The 16,707-nt window shown below is 46.8% G+C and overlaps 1 protein-coding gene across 1 annotated transcript in view; it reads left to right on the forward strand.

The window, feature by feature from the left end:
* Positions 1-2,589: 2,589 nt before the first annotated feature.
* Positions 2,590-16,707, forward strand: part of ASIC1 (acid sensing ion channel subunit 1) — a gene marked incomplete at its 5' end in the record, with an annotated part of 120,452 nt that continues 106,334 nt past the window's right edge. The window contains 3 exons of the mRNA XM_084610521.1: positions 2,590-3,201; positions 3,657-4,051; positions 7,997-8,192. Of these exons, the coding sequence (XP_084466647.1) occupies positions 3,687-4,051; positions 7,997-8,192 (561 nt within the window). The remainder of the gene's footprint in view (positions 3,202-3,656; positions 4,052-7,996; positions 8,193-16,707) is intronic.

The following is a 16,707-nucleotide window of genomic DNA, read 5'->3' on the forward strand; positions in this document are numbered from 1 at the left end:
CAAGAATCCGTCACTGGGGCGTTAATCCACTTTCACTCCTGGCAGTGTGCAGCAATCTGTTGCTCAGTCCCCTTTCTGTGACTGACACTCCAGGGAAATAGCCCAAGTGCCTTGTCTCCACATCAGTTGCTTACAGTTGTTCAATGGTCTTACACAGCCACAGCTCCTGGGATGAGGCAGTAGATGGGATGGAACAACAGCTAACTTGGTCTGAGAGTCCTTTTGTGCTGCCAGATCGCTAAAGGAGCTGGGCTCTGAACCTCTGGGACTCGAGGAAGAGGACAGGTGCCACTGATGCTAAGCTTTCAAAGCTCCAGGGTGAAGACTGCATAACACTGCGTGTACAGCTTTTCACCTGCATGTTCAGGATTTTAACATCTTCGGTGTCTGTATGTTGGAAGCCTCCATCGTTTCTGAGGGAGGGAGACTGACACACTGGAAATGAAAAATGGGAACTTTATGGGGCAGATTTTCACAACTACAAGTGTAAACGTGTGTGCCATTGTGTGCTTAACTTGTGTGCCACTACATGTACAAATCGGGGATGAGCACATTCACGTGCATACACTAGAGTGGTATCAGGGTTTGCAAACTGTGCACACAGTTTCGTGTATACTTTTGCATATGCAATTACATGCGCATGTGAAACCATGATCACACACATCTATCTCGTGTATTACACAGGCGGCTATGAAAACAATGTCCATAACGTTGATGGTGTGGTTGTCTCCTTCTGTTTCTTCCTTCGTCCTCTCCTGCGTTGTCTATCCACACCGGTCAAGCGTTGCCATTAAACCAGTATCACTGCTTCTTGTTGGTTCTCTTTGAAGGATGTGGGAATTGAGATCAGCGCTAGAACTGGGAAAGCCCTGTTAAACCCACTTTCCCATTCATTACCCCCTTGCATCTGACTGTTCCCTATTCGTGTCATCCTGTTATGACAACCCTGATTCTGGGGGGAGTGGGAGAGAGAGAACCATCTGGAGTTAATCCAAGGTTTTCAGGGCGAAAAGGAATCTGCTTCTCTGCCATGCCGGTCTCATTAGTACCTGCTAGCCAGTAACCCTTCAACCAAGCAGGCTGGTCTGTCCAAGATTCAGGGTGAATCTTCTTTAGGAAATGGTGTTATCACACCTCACAGTAGCTAACATGTAGTAATTAACATGGGGTAAACGCCTCATGAAGATAAGGTCATTTGTGATTTTCGGGTGTGAGCAGGTTGAGGTAAAGACTATGGGGGAGCATAGCATTTACCATGACCTATGCACAGGTGTTAAAACTACAAGGGCCTTGTCTGCACTCGGATTTTACCACGTTAGGTAATATGGTTAAAAATACACCTTTTTTTCCTGGTGTGGATATGCCTCAAAAGAGCATCCTCAGAAAGGACAAAAATCAAGTCTCCCTGAGAGAGAGAACACTGTGTGTGTGTGTGTTTTCAGTAACAGTCTGAGAACAGTCTTTGTTTGGAGAACAAAATATCTGTTGAGCTCTGTGCAAGAAGAGAGAACTTAAAAATCTGAAGGTGCAGTGGATGGAAAGCAAAAGGCATCACAATTTCATGGTTATGTAAATGGAGATGTTGAGCTGTGAGAGCCCCAAAGACTTTCATTAGTATAAACAGAACCCAGGAATCATGGGCCACCAGTCCCCTCCTTTACCTCCACCCTGCCTTCCTTGCAGAATTCCACTTGGCTGCTCATCTGGGGAAAGTCTAATTTTTTATGATCAAGTAAAGCTGTCTTTGGGACTTTATTTCTCTGTTGTCATCCTCATGGTCAAGGCAGATGAGCAGGTTTTTGAGCTGTGGAGGGAATTTTCCTGACTGTTTTGCAAGGCTCTGCAAACTATAGACAAATGGAGCCGGGCTGGCGGGCGGGGAAGAAGAGGAATTGCTTGACTGGGAAATGATTGAACTTGTAAAGCTAGGGAAAAAGAGTGTTTGAGACTCCATGCACTTTTCCTTGTAAAGCTGTAAGTGCAATGTGCATATTTATTCTGATTTGGTAGTGTTTTACACCCACTTTGCACTGGAGTAAATGATGACACAAAGTACAGGGGATAGAGAATCAGGCCCAGAGAGTTTCAGAGGATAGAAATAAATCACTGAGATTCATCATTGTCCTGCCAGCCTTGGGGAGAGAGAGGGACTTAGACAAGTGGCTATTCAGCTCCTCCTTATTCTAGACTCACTGACTCACTGATTCAAAGACTGAACACAGGCGAAAGCCTAGAGACTGCTCTGGGCACAGCAATGCTGCTGTTACAGACCAGGCTCTGCCACTGAGTTTGGATGAATTGGTAACATTGTGATTGAGAATCCTAGGAGGGACGGTATGGCAAAGACCTATTAGGTCAGCGGGTTCATGCCTCAGCCGATGCAGGATTGTTCCCTGCCCAGGACATGGTGTGTTAGTGGCAGATAGTGGCATCAGCCAAGAGAGGAGCAGAGCATTGATTAAGACAGCAAGGGGGGGTGGGAGAGTCTCTTACACACACATTATCCACATGCACACAGCATCAGCATCAACAGCTTCTGCCAGCCAGTACAGCACAGCCAGACTGCAATCACTGCCTCGGTACCTCCAGATCTGCTCTCCTCCTCCTCTCTCCTGGTCTGTCTTTCTCTCCCTTGCTCACTCTCACTGAGCTCCCCATCAGCCCCTGCAGGACCCGTCCGCTCGCCATTTGGGCCCCACCAGCACGGAGACAATGAATTCATGCGGATTATGCATCTGAAGGAATAACAAGCTTCTGAATAGCCACAAGGGGAGGTATCCATGTGTTTGGCAGGGATACAGACGCCTGCTCGCTTGCTCGCTCTCTTTCTCAATCGCTCTTCTCTCCCTTCAGCTGCCTCCTTTCCAGCTATGATCTCCTTTGATTTCCCTGAGCAGCTGCAGTGAACAGGCTCCTTGGTGCAGCCCAGATCCCAGAGGATTGCACCCTCCCTCCTAAGATACTTGAGGGTTTAGGATTATTTTTATTTCTCTCCCTCTTTTTCCGGTTTTCCTCCACCTGCCAGTCTCTGTGACTCTCACATCCTTCTGTGCATGCGTCTCCCTCACTCCCTTCTTCTCATCCAAACGGCGAGAGGTGGAGGGAGATCCACCCTAGTGCAAGGACCTATCTTCTTTGCTGCTGGGACCAACCCTACAGGAGCAGTGTGGACCCAGCCCTGGATGCTGACCCTGCCTTCAGGTTTGGATTCTTGTTTCTTTGGTCTGTTTCTTGACACGCTAGTGCTGTGTGTGTGTGTGTGTGTGGTGGGGGGAGGTGGAGGAAAGCGGGAGGATCTGATAAACCCGTGAAAGAGTTGTTTGGGGGAGAATGGTAACTAGCTTTGGTGTATGGACATCACAGTGACAGAGACAGGGTGGGAGGGATGTAGAAATACAAGGGACTGTGTTAAAAAACCCAGTGCATAGGATGGAATCCCTCAGAGGCAGCTGGGAGCATCCTCCCAGGATTCCCGTCATTTGCTCCATTTCCTGGGATGTTGAGTCCACTGGGAATGCACCTTTCATTATTGCCTCTCCCCCTATGGCATCTTTGCTGTCCCTGCTGAGGTCCTTAGCCTGGGAGGAGCAGCAGCATCCCAACTGGCCTGTCCATGTGTCCGTGCTGGGAGTAATGGGCTCCTCTGTTCTTCATAGAGTGGCTCGCTCTGTATCTCAGCCCTGACTATGTTGGACCTGAAAGTGGACGAGGAGGAGGTGGAGAATGGCCATCCAGTCAGTATCCAGGCCTTTGCCAGTAGCTCCACTCTGCATGGCCTGTCCCACATTATCTCCTATGAGAGGCTCTCCTTCAAGCGCATCATCTGGACTCTCTGCTTCCTGGGCTCTATGGCCCTGTTGGCCTATGTCTGCACGGAGAGGATCCAATACTACTTCCTCTACCCTCATGTCACCAGGCTGGATGAAGTGGCCACAACCAGGTTGACATTCCCTGCTGTCACTTTCTGCAACCTCAACGAATTCCGCTTCAGCCGGGTAACAAAGAATGACCTGTACCATGCTGGGGAACTCCTCGCTCTGCTCAATAACAGGTGGGTCCAGGGAAGCCAAGCCCTGAGGATGCTGCATGAGCTCAGCACTGCTGATCTAGATGGGACAGTACACCACCATGCATCTGAATGTGCTGCCATCTATGTGAACACAACCAACAGGGCACTGTGTGCACATCTGCACTTAGGTGTTCGACAGACACGATACTCTGGCACTAGAGATACATCCGTGCACCTGCATAAGCTGCACACGTCTCTATGCACCATGTGGACCTACACACAGTATATGTGCACCTCCCTGTGTACATTCCTGGAGATATGATGCTCCAATATTAAGGCCTAATTTAAATATTCAGGCCTAATTTAGTCCCATACTCTGCATCTTGAGCAGTTTCCTCTGCAATGCATGCCTGTCTGCTCCTGAATGACTAAGATAACATTCATACCCATGATCATATTCATTCCCACCCCACCACTGGCAGTTGGGAAAAATGGCACTTTCCCATGGGGAAAAAAGAACTGTCACGTGTGTGAGTGGCTGGGGAGGGGACGTGGTGGCACACCAACTGTGGGCAGCCTCAGCAGCCCTTTGCTATGACTGCTATAATAGGGACCTTGTTTGTCTGTGTGCAAGTGAAAGATGAGATGTTGGAATGGATAGGCACAACCCCAACGAAGTCAACAGCCACAGCTGAATTTGGCCTGGGGTCCTGCTGGCGTCTGCCAACAATGGAAAAGACAGAGAGCAGGGGTCCAAAGTGATCCCATTAACACACTGCTTCTCAGGGCAAGGCTCAGATGCTAGAGCTACCCTGGGTGCTTAGCTGGTAGACCTGGTGGATATGTTAGGGGAGGGTGTGGCATGGATTGCTTTCCTGCACCCTACCTCCCACATGGATGGTTGGTTGCAGGTAAGCAAAACATCCCTGCACATATTGGCAAGTCTCTTTGTCCACAGGATGAGTGGCACGTGCAGGCAGATCCAAGGTACCACAAGGAGATGGCAGGACAGATGGCAATAGCATTTTTATCTATATTTTAGGGAGATGTAAACTTCCTTGGCCAGCTGGGGATGGGACAAAGAGGAAGTGCCCATGATATAATGCCCAGATGCCCTCACTGTGTAGGAAAGGACTCCCATAGATGCTTCTGCCAAACATTAGTATGGTACCCAAGGGCTCTTATGCACTTTTAGCATTCAGTCCATGCACCAGTGGATTTTCCCCAGGTTGGTACAGAGCCCATGGGTCACTATCCGTTCTTCCTGTAAAACATTTGCTTTCCACTTCCAGGCTTGTCAGTGTTATCCAGCATCTGTGCTGTGTTGGTGGCAGCTCCCTGCCCATTCCCCAGCCATTGTCAGCGACAATTCTTGGCCATTCTAAACTGGCAGCAGCTCCTGCTCTTTGATTGATCCAGCTGCTGTTGTAACTGCTCTCTGTAATATGCCTGAGAGCATGAAAACTAATGATCCCTGTGCACACGTCACTGCAGACTGTGACAGCCACTGGGGCGTGTGCGTGCATACGCGTGCAGGATTGCCTTCTGCTGGATAGAATCAGAACTGCTCGGCAGTGTGTCCTAGGCTCTGTACTGCTAAGAGCTAATAGCATGGGCCTTCGCTTTTGGAGTAATACCCTCACTGTTGCTGTGAAGATCCTTGTGGCCACTGTGTGCAGCGTAGGCACAAACATGAAACCCTAAGGGCTTGTCTACACAGCATGACAAAGTGCTCTACAGGGGTGTGGTTTGTAGGGCACTCTAATGTGTTGTGTTCCAAGTGCTCTGTGTAGACCCGGCTGGCACACCCTAAAAGGTTCATGCCAGCAGGGTCCACATGGGGCAGTTGGAGCACAACATGTTAGCACTCTCTCCAGACAATAACTCTGTAAAGCAATTTGCTATACTGTGTAGACAAGCCCAAAGTGGGTGCAGATTTGTTCTGATCTGTGTGTGAGTCCTCAGTCAGTGTTCAAGCAGATCCTAGTACATGCAAATAAATGTCCCGTCCTGCTCCCACTAAAGTCAACAGGGAAACTCACACTGACATAAAAATGGGAGCAGAATCTGGACCCAAGGCAACAGAGGAAAGACCTTTTCATCTACTGAATAAAAGAAAGACTGTGAGATTAGGATGAGTAAGTGAATGAGTTATAAGAGGGGAGGGAAAGGGGCATGGAGACACACACAGGCTGCACCTTAAAGTAGGTTGGCAAAACCTGTTTTGCCTGCAGCTGTATCAGCACCTCCTGCCAGCCTGTCAGATAGCACAAGCTAAGCCAGGTTGGACTGGCTCACTCCAGAGCTGCAGGGAGAGGTGCTGGTGATTCAGTAGAGGGCAACCTTTCCTCTGAGTTAGTATTGAGCCAGTGCCCCAGTATAGTCTTAGAAGGATGTTGTGCTGTCTTGCTCAGATTAAATGTAAAGATCCCAAACTGGTGATTGTAAGAGCTGTGGTTAAGCCTGTGCCCTGGCCATTTATGTTTCTGATAGTTACTTTCAGCATCCCTAACTCTTTCTCCACAAACCTCCTTTCTCAGTTGGAAGAAAACTACATCTTCATTTCCTTTCCTAGCCTTTTGTTTAGCAAGGCTGTTGTTAGGCAGCTGTCACACTGCCCCAGAGGTGCAACATGAGATCATAGGAATGGCCATGCTGGGTCAGACCAGTGTTCCATCTAGCTCAGTGTCCTGGCTTCCTATGATGAAATGCAGGTAGGCTACATATCAATGATGAATGATTGACTGCTGCTTATCCTTCTTCATCATCATCATCATGTTCCTACTCTGCCTATGGCATTTAGGGCAGTGACGAAGCTCCTCCACTTCTGTCTGTTTCTGGCAAGTCTTTCAGTGGTTCCCCAGCTATGCCCCAGATTTTTCAGTTCGGCTTCCACAGCTCTTCGCCATGTTGTTTTTGGGCAGCATTGTTTTTGCTTGCCTTCAGGTGTCCATCTTATTGCTACTCTGGTGATGGAATCCGTTTCTATCTGAAGCACATGACAGATCCATCTCCAACACCTCCTGGCAATGATGGTGCTCAGATCCTCTTGGCTGCACTGTGTCAATAGATGTTGGTTTGAGATTGTTCTGGGCCAAAAGATACAGAGGATTTTTTTATTTTTTATCCTTGTTAGTTACTGCTATACATCACTTTGAGATGCTTAGTGGAAAAGTGCTGTGGGTGGGCAAGTGCGCTCAACTCTACCTCCAGCTACCCCAGCACCCATACTCCCAGCGCCCCCAGCACCTTCAGCTATCGCCAGCACCCACCATCCCCTCCTCACAGGCACCCACCACAGCTGGCATGTATTGTGCAGCTCCATGGCCCGCCAAAAGGGACCACTGTGATCATCTGGTCTCACCTCGCCTCTTTTAGAAAACATCCATTCTTGATTTAAACACTGCCAGTGATGGACAATCCACTATGACCCTGGGTAAGCCCTTTCCATGGCTAATCACCCTACTTGGGGCAAGGTGTGTTGTCGTATGCTGAAATTTATGGTTCTGTGGAAGTTATTTGCAAATATGCAATTCATGTGATTAAATAATGTTCTTAAAATGTCAGGCATGGAGCAGCACAAAACTTGGCATTTGTGCCTAGGCCCTGTGCTATATTGTAGCACAGGGGACACAGTCATATCTCAGTGTTGAAGGTTCCCGGGTGCTGTGTTATTCTACAGAGGAGACACAGTCTCCTGTCTAGCAGAGGAGACACAGTCTCATGTCAAATACTGGAGGTGCCTCGATGCTGGGCATTGGTGCTGTACTACAAGGTTACATTCTGTCCTTCAATTATAGACATCCGACTTAAGTTAATGGGCCAGCTCTGCTATAAATGACATTGATGTCAATGTGGAAATAACTCCTTTGACATAATCGGTGACACTGAGAGCAGAGATTAGTTTGGTGGGAGTTGCACCTGTATATGCGAGGACAGGACTCACTCCAACCAGGATTAAGAAGTCTCTATGCCCTGTTTCCCCAGGTATGAGATCCCAGACACCCAGATGGCTGATGAGAAGCAGCTGGAGATCCTACAAGATAAGGCCAACTTCCGAAACTTCAAGCCAAAGCCCTTCAACATGCTGGAGTTTTACGATCGGGCTGGCCATGATATCCGGGAGATGCTGCTGTCCTGCTCCTTCTGTGGAGAGAAATGCAACCCAGAGGACTTCAAAGTGGTAAGTGCTGTGGGCTTCCTCTACTCCTGATCCTTTGGAATGATGCTGTGCCTAGAGCAATCTGGATCATGCCACTGCTTTTCTGATCTAGATTTGTATCCTGAGATGAGGGTGTCTTGTGAATTTAAACTGTGTGTAGGATCTGTGGCTGGCATTGCTGTGAGCACAACCAGAATTAATGTGGGACATTATGGGGGTGGCCCATGGTGGGTGTTGCTCGTGGGCACCCTCTGCAAACATTACGTCGACTCTCTGTGGTGAACATTTCTGTGGCCACCTTCTAGGATGGGAATTACTGTGGACATGGTATAGTCTTGTGTCCAGGGTGGATATGTCTGCGATGGTGACATGCTAAAGGGACCAAGAGAATTTTTCTGTCAGTGGCTATGCAGACTCTCTTATGTGTCTGAATAGCATGTCCTTTGTCTTTGACAAGAACTGGCTTGCACCAAGTAGCAGGTATTACAAAAGGAGGGGGGACTTTTCAAGAGAGGATACACTTGGATCTGCATCCATCCATGCTCTTTGTGGACATTGTGTAGCCTCTGGCAGGTATTTCTGTGGCTCTTGTGTAGATATTTCTGTAGTTGAACAGTGTGTGTGATTCAGAGGGGGTTGAGGTGGGCACACCATAATCATGTACATATATATCATAGACCATCACTGTCAAGTGTCTGTCTAAGCTGTCCTTAAAACCTCCAATGATAGGGATCATGTCAACTACAGATGTGGCAGGAACCATTGGTAGTATGAGGAGGGAAATTTATGTGAAGCCAACTTGGATCTCCCAGGTTTCTGTGTGTTTGAATTGACATGCCCAAGAAAGGAGGGAGCTGCCAGCTATACATATGATATTTGCTTGCTTACCCTCCCACTCTCTTTACCACTCCATCTTCTAAAATGTTCGGTAATGAAATACTTAATATTGACATTATTAAAGACCCATCATTAGGTTTTAGAGCTAACAACTAGTGAGATTAATGGGGGACCAGCCCACTGTTTAAAGCTCTGTGCTGATCTCGCTGCATCGGTTACACTTGGGTCACATTTGGGATATTTTCTATGCAATATGAGGGTTAAAATTTATTTTTGGTTTTTAAGACAAAAGCTGGGATTCTTCAGAATCTGACTGTTATGTAGCCACATGAAGCACCAACAAGGCCAGTGGGGCAGGAGGGGCCCAGAGCTTGACACCCCTGCTATAAAACATGCAGTGACACAGGGATGTGGTCTGGCATGGGAACCCAGGAGGAGTTGACTCTATTTTTGATGAAGTAAAGAAATCTTAGTCCTGGCAAGGCCATCCTTACCAGTGAAAGAGCAACAGTGTGTGTGGGGAGGTGGATCCAAAGCTGTCCCCAGCTCAGTGTAGCCTTTGCCTAGGACACATGTGTGATAAGAGAGTTTGGGTGAAATATTTGCCATAAACTTAGACTGAGGCCAAGTTTTGGCACCTTTCCTGAGTTTCCAAACACCAGCTAACTGTCCATTCCTGTTTCTGGCTTCCCTCCCAAATGCCAGGAGAGGCTGTCGAAGACTTCCCAAGGTAAATGTCACACCTTTTGGGTGTCCATCCAAACTGAATGGAGGCTCCTAGGGTTTACTTGCTGCTTAACCACTGGCTGGCTGAGGAACTTAGCAGCAGATGGCAAGGAACTGAGAACTTAACACAGCTCCTGGTCTGGGGAAGATCTTAGAGTCAACAGGCAGTAGAATTTAAAGGCCGGGGGCTAGTGCAGCTCTATGGGCCCTGATGGTGCTCCTTGCTCTGAGTAACAAATTTCAGATCATGCCTGGTTCTCTGTACACTTTATATTTAATCTCTCTGTCAACCTGTGTGTGTCTCTCCTGCTCTATCTTTTTTTTTCTCTCTCTCTCTCTCTCTCTCTCCATTTATCAGGTTTTTTTAGTCTAGATTCTTTCTCTCTAGCACCAAATTTTAGAATTCTAATTACCAGTACATCCACGGCAAGTGAACTATCAAGTGGGTCCTCTGCACCATTTCCCCTTTGCAAGAGCAGCCTTTGGGGCAGTCTCATAAAGTGTCTGCCTGAGGAGTACGGCCTCTCGTGGAGTAAGAGGAAATCCCTCTCCCCAGATCTCAGCCCCCTGCCCTCTATTTTGGAGCTTCTTTCCCATGGAGTGGCACTGTAATGAGATGTCACCAGCAGAAAATCTGGGGAGAGTGAGCGAGACAAATGACAAGACTGAGAAACATAAATAGACACACAGACGCTCTGTGTATTAGTGAAATATAATTTCCAGTCACTCATTTGAGCTTTGTCATCTCCCTCTGTACTGTACAGTGTTTGTTTCATGCTGACACATAGATCCGATATACGATAGAGCCTCTATGATAGGTGTCTCTCCCTCTCTCTTAGGTTCATCTGTAAATTACACAATACTAGAACTTTGAAAGTTGACTAATCAATTCATTGGCGAGAGCTGGCTTTTTAAGCCAGCTCTTTCTTTGAGAACAGGCTCAATTGGGGTGCTGATAATGGAACATGGTACTACTTCTCTGGCTTTATGGTTCTTGAAAGAAACACAAATCCAGGCTAGGTTCCCCGACCCACCTCCAAAGATGTCGGCCATCCCTCATGCTAGGATTCTCCCAAGCTGAGCAGGGTTGGGCCTGGGTTGGTATTTGGTTGGGAAACCTCTGATATTGCAGAAGGTGCTCTTTGTGACATTATAGGTGGCACTCTTGCTTCTTGAGTCTGTACCAAGTGGAGAGAGGGGATCTTTGGGAGGACTACATTGAGAGTAATGAGATGAGGTGCTGCTGTCACAGAAAGCTGAGGTACTGATGGTTATTGTCATTAGAGGTCCCATGACACTTTGCTCAAGTGCTGGTGTCCAGGTCACATTCCAGCCCAAGTTATCCCATTGTGCCTCATTAAATTCCCTCTAGAGTTTTGGTTGGATACAAGATTCCTCTTCATTAACTGCCATTAACTTCATTAACTGCCATGTTGTTTAGTTTATTAAACAGTAGCTATGTTCCACCCCAGAGGTGGCTGCATTTCAGTGAGGAGTGACACCATCCCTATATGCCCCTTTCCTTCCTTGTGGGGATATTGTGAGTATTAATTCATGTTTATAAAGAGCCTCACATTCTCAGATGACAGGAACAACAGAAGTGGAAAGTGGTGATTGGTGGTAGCTGTAACATCAGTCTTGCACTGTTGGGTCCTCAAACACAGGCCATGGGGTGCAATCTCTACAGCGTGACCTGAGCAGTGCTTACACCAGTGAGTAGCTCAGACATTCACTCAGCTGAGTAAAAAGAACAGGAGGACTTGTGGCACCTTAGAGACTAACCAATTTATTTGAGCATGAGCTTTCGTGGCCCAACTTGATGATTACTTTAGATAAGCTATTACCAGCAGGACAGTGGGGTGGGAGGGGGTATTGTTTCATGGTCTCTCTGTGTGTATATAATGTCTTCTGCAGTTTCCACGGTATGCATCCGATGAAGTGAGCTGTAGCTCACGAAAGCTCATGCTCAAATAAATTGGTTAGTCTCTAAGGTGCCACAAGTACTCCTTTTCTTTTTGCAAAGACAGACTAACATGGCTGTTACTCTGAAACTCAGCTGAGTGTTGTTCTTCATGTGTTTCTGGTACACCCAAGGTAGTGTCATCTGTAGGTGGAGCAGAGAACTCCAGGCTCTGACAACTAACCTTATTTTGACACTGGGCAGCTTTCTTCCCTTGCCTATGCCTCAGTTTCTCCATCTATGAAATGGGGATAATTCACATTTACTCATGTCACATGAGGAGGATGGTTGTGAAACATAATGCATTCAAGTATGTTGTTGATAACACCTAACTCTTATATGTATGTTAAGGATTTTGAGACCCTCAACGAAAGGTGCTTATTTAAGTACAAACGATTCTATTTTTGCAGTTGATAACAGCAATAAGTACCTCCAGGCTGAGCATTTCCAAATGACTTAAGGAACCTCAGCTCCACCTCTCCATCAGTTTGGGCTTATTGATTGGGTTTCCCAGAAGCAGGTAGTACAAGCGGCGTCTGACTGACAGTTTTTCAGCAGGATGAATTGGACTGATGGTAGCATTGAGGTGCTGGCCTTTGAGCCATCCTGCACATTTGTTTTTAGCTGACAGCGGATTTCACAAATATGCAAGGAGGTTTTTGTATCTGATGATAAGTCAATGGTCCCTGTCATGGAGGTTGCAGCAGGTGATAATAAACCATGACAGGATTTGTGTGTTCAGGGCTGAATGCAAAGGTATCTCAATGTCAGTGCTTGCTGATGGGACAGTGTATATCAAAAGAGAGGATAACTGCAGCTATTTTTTTTAATCAGTAATTTTGAACAGTGTGATGAATTAGCTAGCTTTTGTGGGCAGCACTGCCCTCCTGTGGATGGAATCAGAGCTGCTGCACTGTGTGTCCTAGGCCCTGTATTGCTAAGAGCTAATGGAGATTCCCTGTTAGCGTATACAACAGAGGCTGGTACCTTTTGGAACAGGGGGATCTGAGTCTATCTGTGAAAGGTCTAAGCTGCCCAAAGAGACATTGGATTGGTTTGTTCTATTTTTGGGGTTCTAAACTGCTCAATGTGACACTGAATTAGTCCATTCTGTTTTTGAGGGTTCTGCTCTAGAATATAGTATGTTTTGCATCTCACACTTGGGAGGAACAAATAAATTTGTTAGTCTCTAAGGTGCCACAAGTACTCCTTTTCTTTTTGTGAATACAGACTAACACGGCTGCTACTCTGAAACCACACAATATATCAGTGGCTGTTTCATTATTACCACCTGGATTATTTCTTGAGAGCAGGTTGATATGATTTAATGGATTTGGTTACAAAAAGCTGGCTCCATGCTATATTTATGCTGCTCTTTGGATTCCCCTTGCAGCCCTGAACATGCAGGTTTTGTGCATAATATGTTAGACGAAGCCTGTGCTCTGTCACTACCTTTGCATCACTAGAGTTCCTGAAGCCCCTCTCATTGAAATAGTTATGAAATATTTGGCCATGTTTCCCTGCACATGGGCTCCAGAGGCTTTGTCATGGGTGTTTGTGTTAATGCAGAATATCATTTCACTTTTGGAAAACGATGTAGCAATACATTTCTCCCTTCCCATGTCTGTTATGTGCGCTCTCTCGCTCTCTCCATCCAATCAGCCCCCTTTCACTCACTTAGTCTTTTCTACTCTCTCTTCCCTTCTTTCCCAACCTCTCATGCATCAACTTGTTCCTACCTCTTCTTTTTCTTCCCCCCTTTCTATCTTCCCCCCACTTTTCATCTACTTCCTCCTCTCCCTGTCTTTTTCTCTCCACTCGGCCCCCAAGCTGATTCTCCAGGGAGTTTTCTCAAGTAATGGCAGAGCTGTGCTGGGAAATACCCATCTTCACAGAAGGGAAAAAACCCTTAAAAGCTGCCGTAGATCACTGGAGACACTTTGAGAGGATTGTGGTGTTACTGTGTTACTTAGTGCTGCTTATCCAGTTTGTAATTCATATCCTATTTTCTTGGAATGAGCCCTGGGGCAGGCTTTTCCCAGAGCATCACATCAGGATCTGTCTTTGTATTAAGCCTTAAAAAGCAGTAATCCAAGAAAGGAGTGAGATTTTTTTTTTCAAGACAATGTGAGAAGCAGGAACATTCAGAGGGTTTTGTTTTTTAATATGAAAGATGGAAAAACCTGCCAGAGGCTTTTTAAGAGGTTTTCTTAAAGGTTAATTTCTGTTGCCTCTGCCTCCCTCCTCCCAGCTTGGATCACTTCCACCAGTGCCGTACTGAACTGGGTTTGGTGCCACAGGCTTCTTTCTGCATGGGCAGTTGCAGCCTTAGCTGCATTAAAAGAACTGGCTGGTCTGTGCTGGGGGCCATTTGAAGGAGCCTTTCCTGTGAGATCTAATACTGTGGCGTACCATGGCCACAAACACTGCAGATTCTGGGGATTCCCTCTCATGCACACCACAGTCTGCACCCACCTTCCCCCAAGTCTCTGGGAGCTGAGTGGCAGCCTTCTTCCCTTGCCTGAAGCAATGAGGAGAGCAGGCCCATTTGCAGCCCTGGGCCCAAGCCCACATGCAGACCTCTGATCTGTTACTGTTAGCATCTCTCAGGCATTCAGCAACTTGCAGATTCGAGCCTGCGGTATGGTGCTCTTATTCAGTGCCATTGGGCTGTGCATTGTGCTTTGGTTGAAACAGTTCTGTCTGCTTTGATATTTGGGGTCCTGCCCCTTTAAGAGGAATGGGAGGAGAGGGCTGGTTGAAAGAGGAGTGAAAGGACAGAGAGACGATGCTGGTAGCAGAGAGCCAAGGATCTGGTTGTGAGTGTTCTGCAGGCATGATGTGGGAATGGGGTTGAGTTATTTATTGCCATGTCTGAGAAGTTTGGCTATGTAACACCATGAGTGCTAAGATCTGGATATGAATAATTAATTAATTAGAGCCAGTCTCCTGTGGCAAACAACGCCCCTCTCCCATCCCATATACATCCCTGTACAGTTTTCTTATCATGGGATGGATGCTAGTACCTTCCTCTTACGCCAGAGACAGCACTCTGGGCTCCGAATCCCTTCACCACTGCTCCTCCTGCTTGTCATGGCCCTGCATAACCCTTCCCCTTTCTGCTCCTTTTTCTTCCTCTTCTCTTGTGTGCTTGGCTCCCTTCTTTACAGCGTTCAGACAGCCAGCCTGGATACAGGCTCCTCCTGCAGAGCTCTGCTTCCCCTCACCTTTGAACTTTACATGTCTGAGTTGGGGCAGGGGTCATACCTCCCTGGCTCTGCTTGCTCAGAGCTTCTCTGTCACACCTAGAGTTTGGAGAATCATCTATAACTTCTGTAACAGATGCATTTTGCCTCTTCCTGTAGATGAATTTGTCTCAATTTTCTGGTCTTTATTTTGTCGTTCCAAATTGTTTGCCATAGAATTCTTTGCTAGTAACGGCTTGGTTACAAGCATTTGATATCCAAGCTATTGTTAATTGGCCTCACAGATCACATGATATAGTATGGGGCGGGTGGTGTGACTCTTACTGTCAGGCTCCCCATCTGAATGTTTGAGATTCAGGATTCCCTTTCTGAGAATATTGGCCCAGCATTCCTTTAAAACTAGATCTGGCTGAGATTGTTCATGGAGATCTTCCTGGAAAAATGAATGCAAAAGGCACATGAACATAGTCACAGCAAATTCATTTAAAAATTCAAGTTTGTACTATCTCCCCAGCTCTGCTTATATTGGAGGTGACTATGATCAAAGCACAGAGATTTGATAGTGAGGCCTGTATTTGTGAGCTGTATCGATCACATCTCACTGCCTGAGTATCCACACAGCACTGGCTAAATTTCCAAACACCTGCGCCAGCCTGCAGTGGACTCAGTCTAGAAACCGCCTGGATTCTCTGCAGTTAATCTCTTTGGCCCCAATTCTGCCGGTACTTAACTCACATGAGTAGCTCTGTTGTCTCCAATAGGGCTACTCATGTAAACAAAGTTACACAGATGCATTAGTGTCTGCAGGAAATGGGTCTTTGGTTATTCCAAATCCTAGGTCAGGAATGGGATGGGATTGGACCAGGTGTGAATTAATGTCCCTGAGACATTGCAATGTACTGTGGCAAACAATGGCATTTAATAGCCTGGCTCAAAGTTGGCAAGAAATTCTTGGCAACACTCTTTGCAACTACTTTTATGCCTTTGTTCAGGCCTGTTCCTGGCACCCAGATAATTAGTTTCCATGAAATTGTGGAATGGCACACGTTTTCAAAGAGAAATTATATTTCAATGCATCTGAGACATGCAGGAGTCCTATTATCACCCTATTATTCCCCTTTTCCCCCCTGAGGCCCCCAAACATGACAGGCTCTCCCCCCCTTTAAACTTGAGCCATTTTGTAAACTTCAAATCCCTGATAAATAACAGTTGCAGCAGATGAACCAGTGGCCCCATCCAGGACCACAGGGAATGGTGCACCAAGCTTGGGTGATCCTATCCAGGACTGCAGGAGATGTGGCCCCAGGCTCAGGTCACCCTGTGGTTTCATCCAGGACAGAGGACTTGATTGTAATGTCTTACTAACCATATGAGAGATGGAGCAAAAGCTCCACAAGCCTCTTCTTTGTCAACCTGATCTTCACTGGCTGTTCATGCAAACATCCTGCCATCCTCTGATTTTCCTGATGGCTGAATCTCAAGACAGATGGTCTTTAGACACACACAGCCCTGCCTGGGAATACACTTCATGAGCAAACAATCCAGGGAAATAAGATTGCTCCATGACATGTCCAAGCTCCTGCTCTTACCACAGCATGGACCAGCTGCAGATGCCAGCATGTGAATCTGACAGCATTGCAAACACGTGCAGTAAGACTCCTGGTCCCTTTCTCGCCATGCTGTGCACTTATCTCAGGTGTCAGACAGTGCCAGATAGAAGCAGCTGAAGCAAGAGGACAGAGCTAATGTAATAACAATGCTTAGCACTTACATGGAGCATTATAAACGCTTCATCCGTCTGGGAGAT

The sequence above is a fragment of the Lepidochelys olivacea genome, assembly GCF_965140295.1.
Source record: "Lepidochelys olivacea isolate rLepOli2 genome assembly, chromosome: 20".
NCBI classification, from domain to species: domain Eukaryota; kingdom Metazoa; phylum Chordata; order Testudines; family Cheloniidae; genus Lepidochelys; species Lepidochelys olivacea.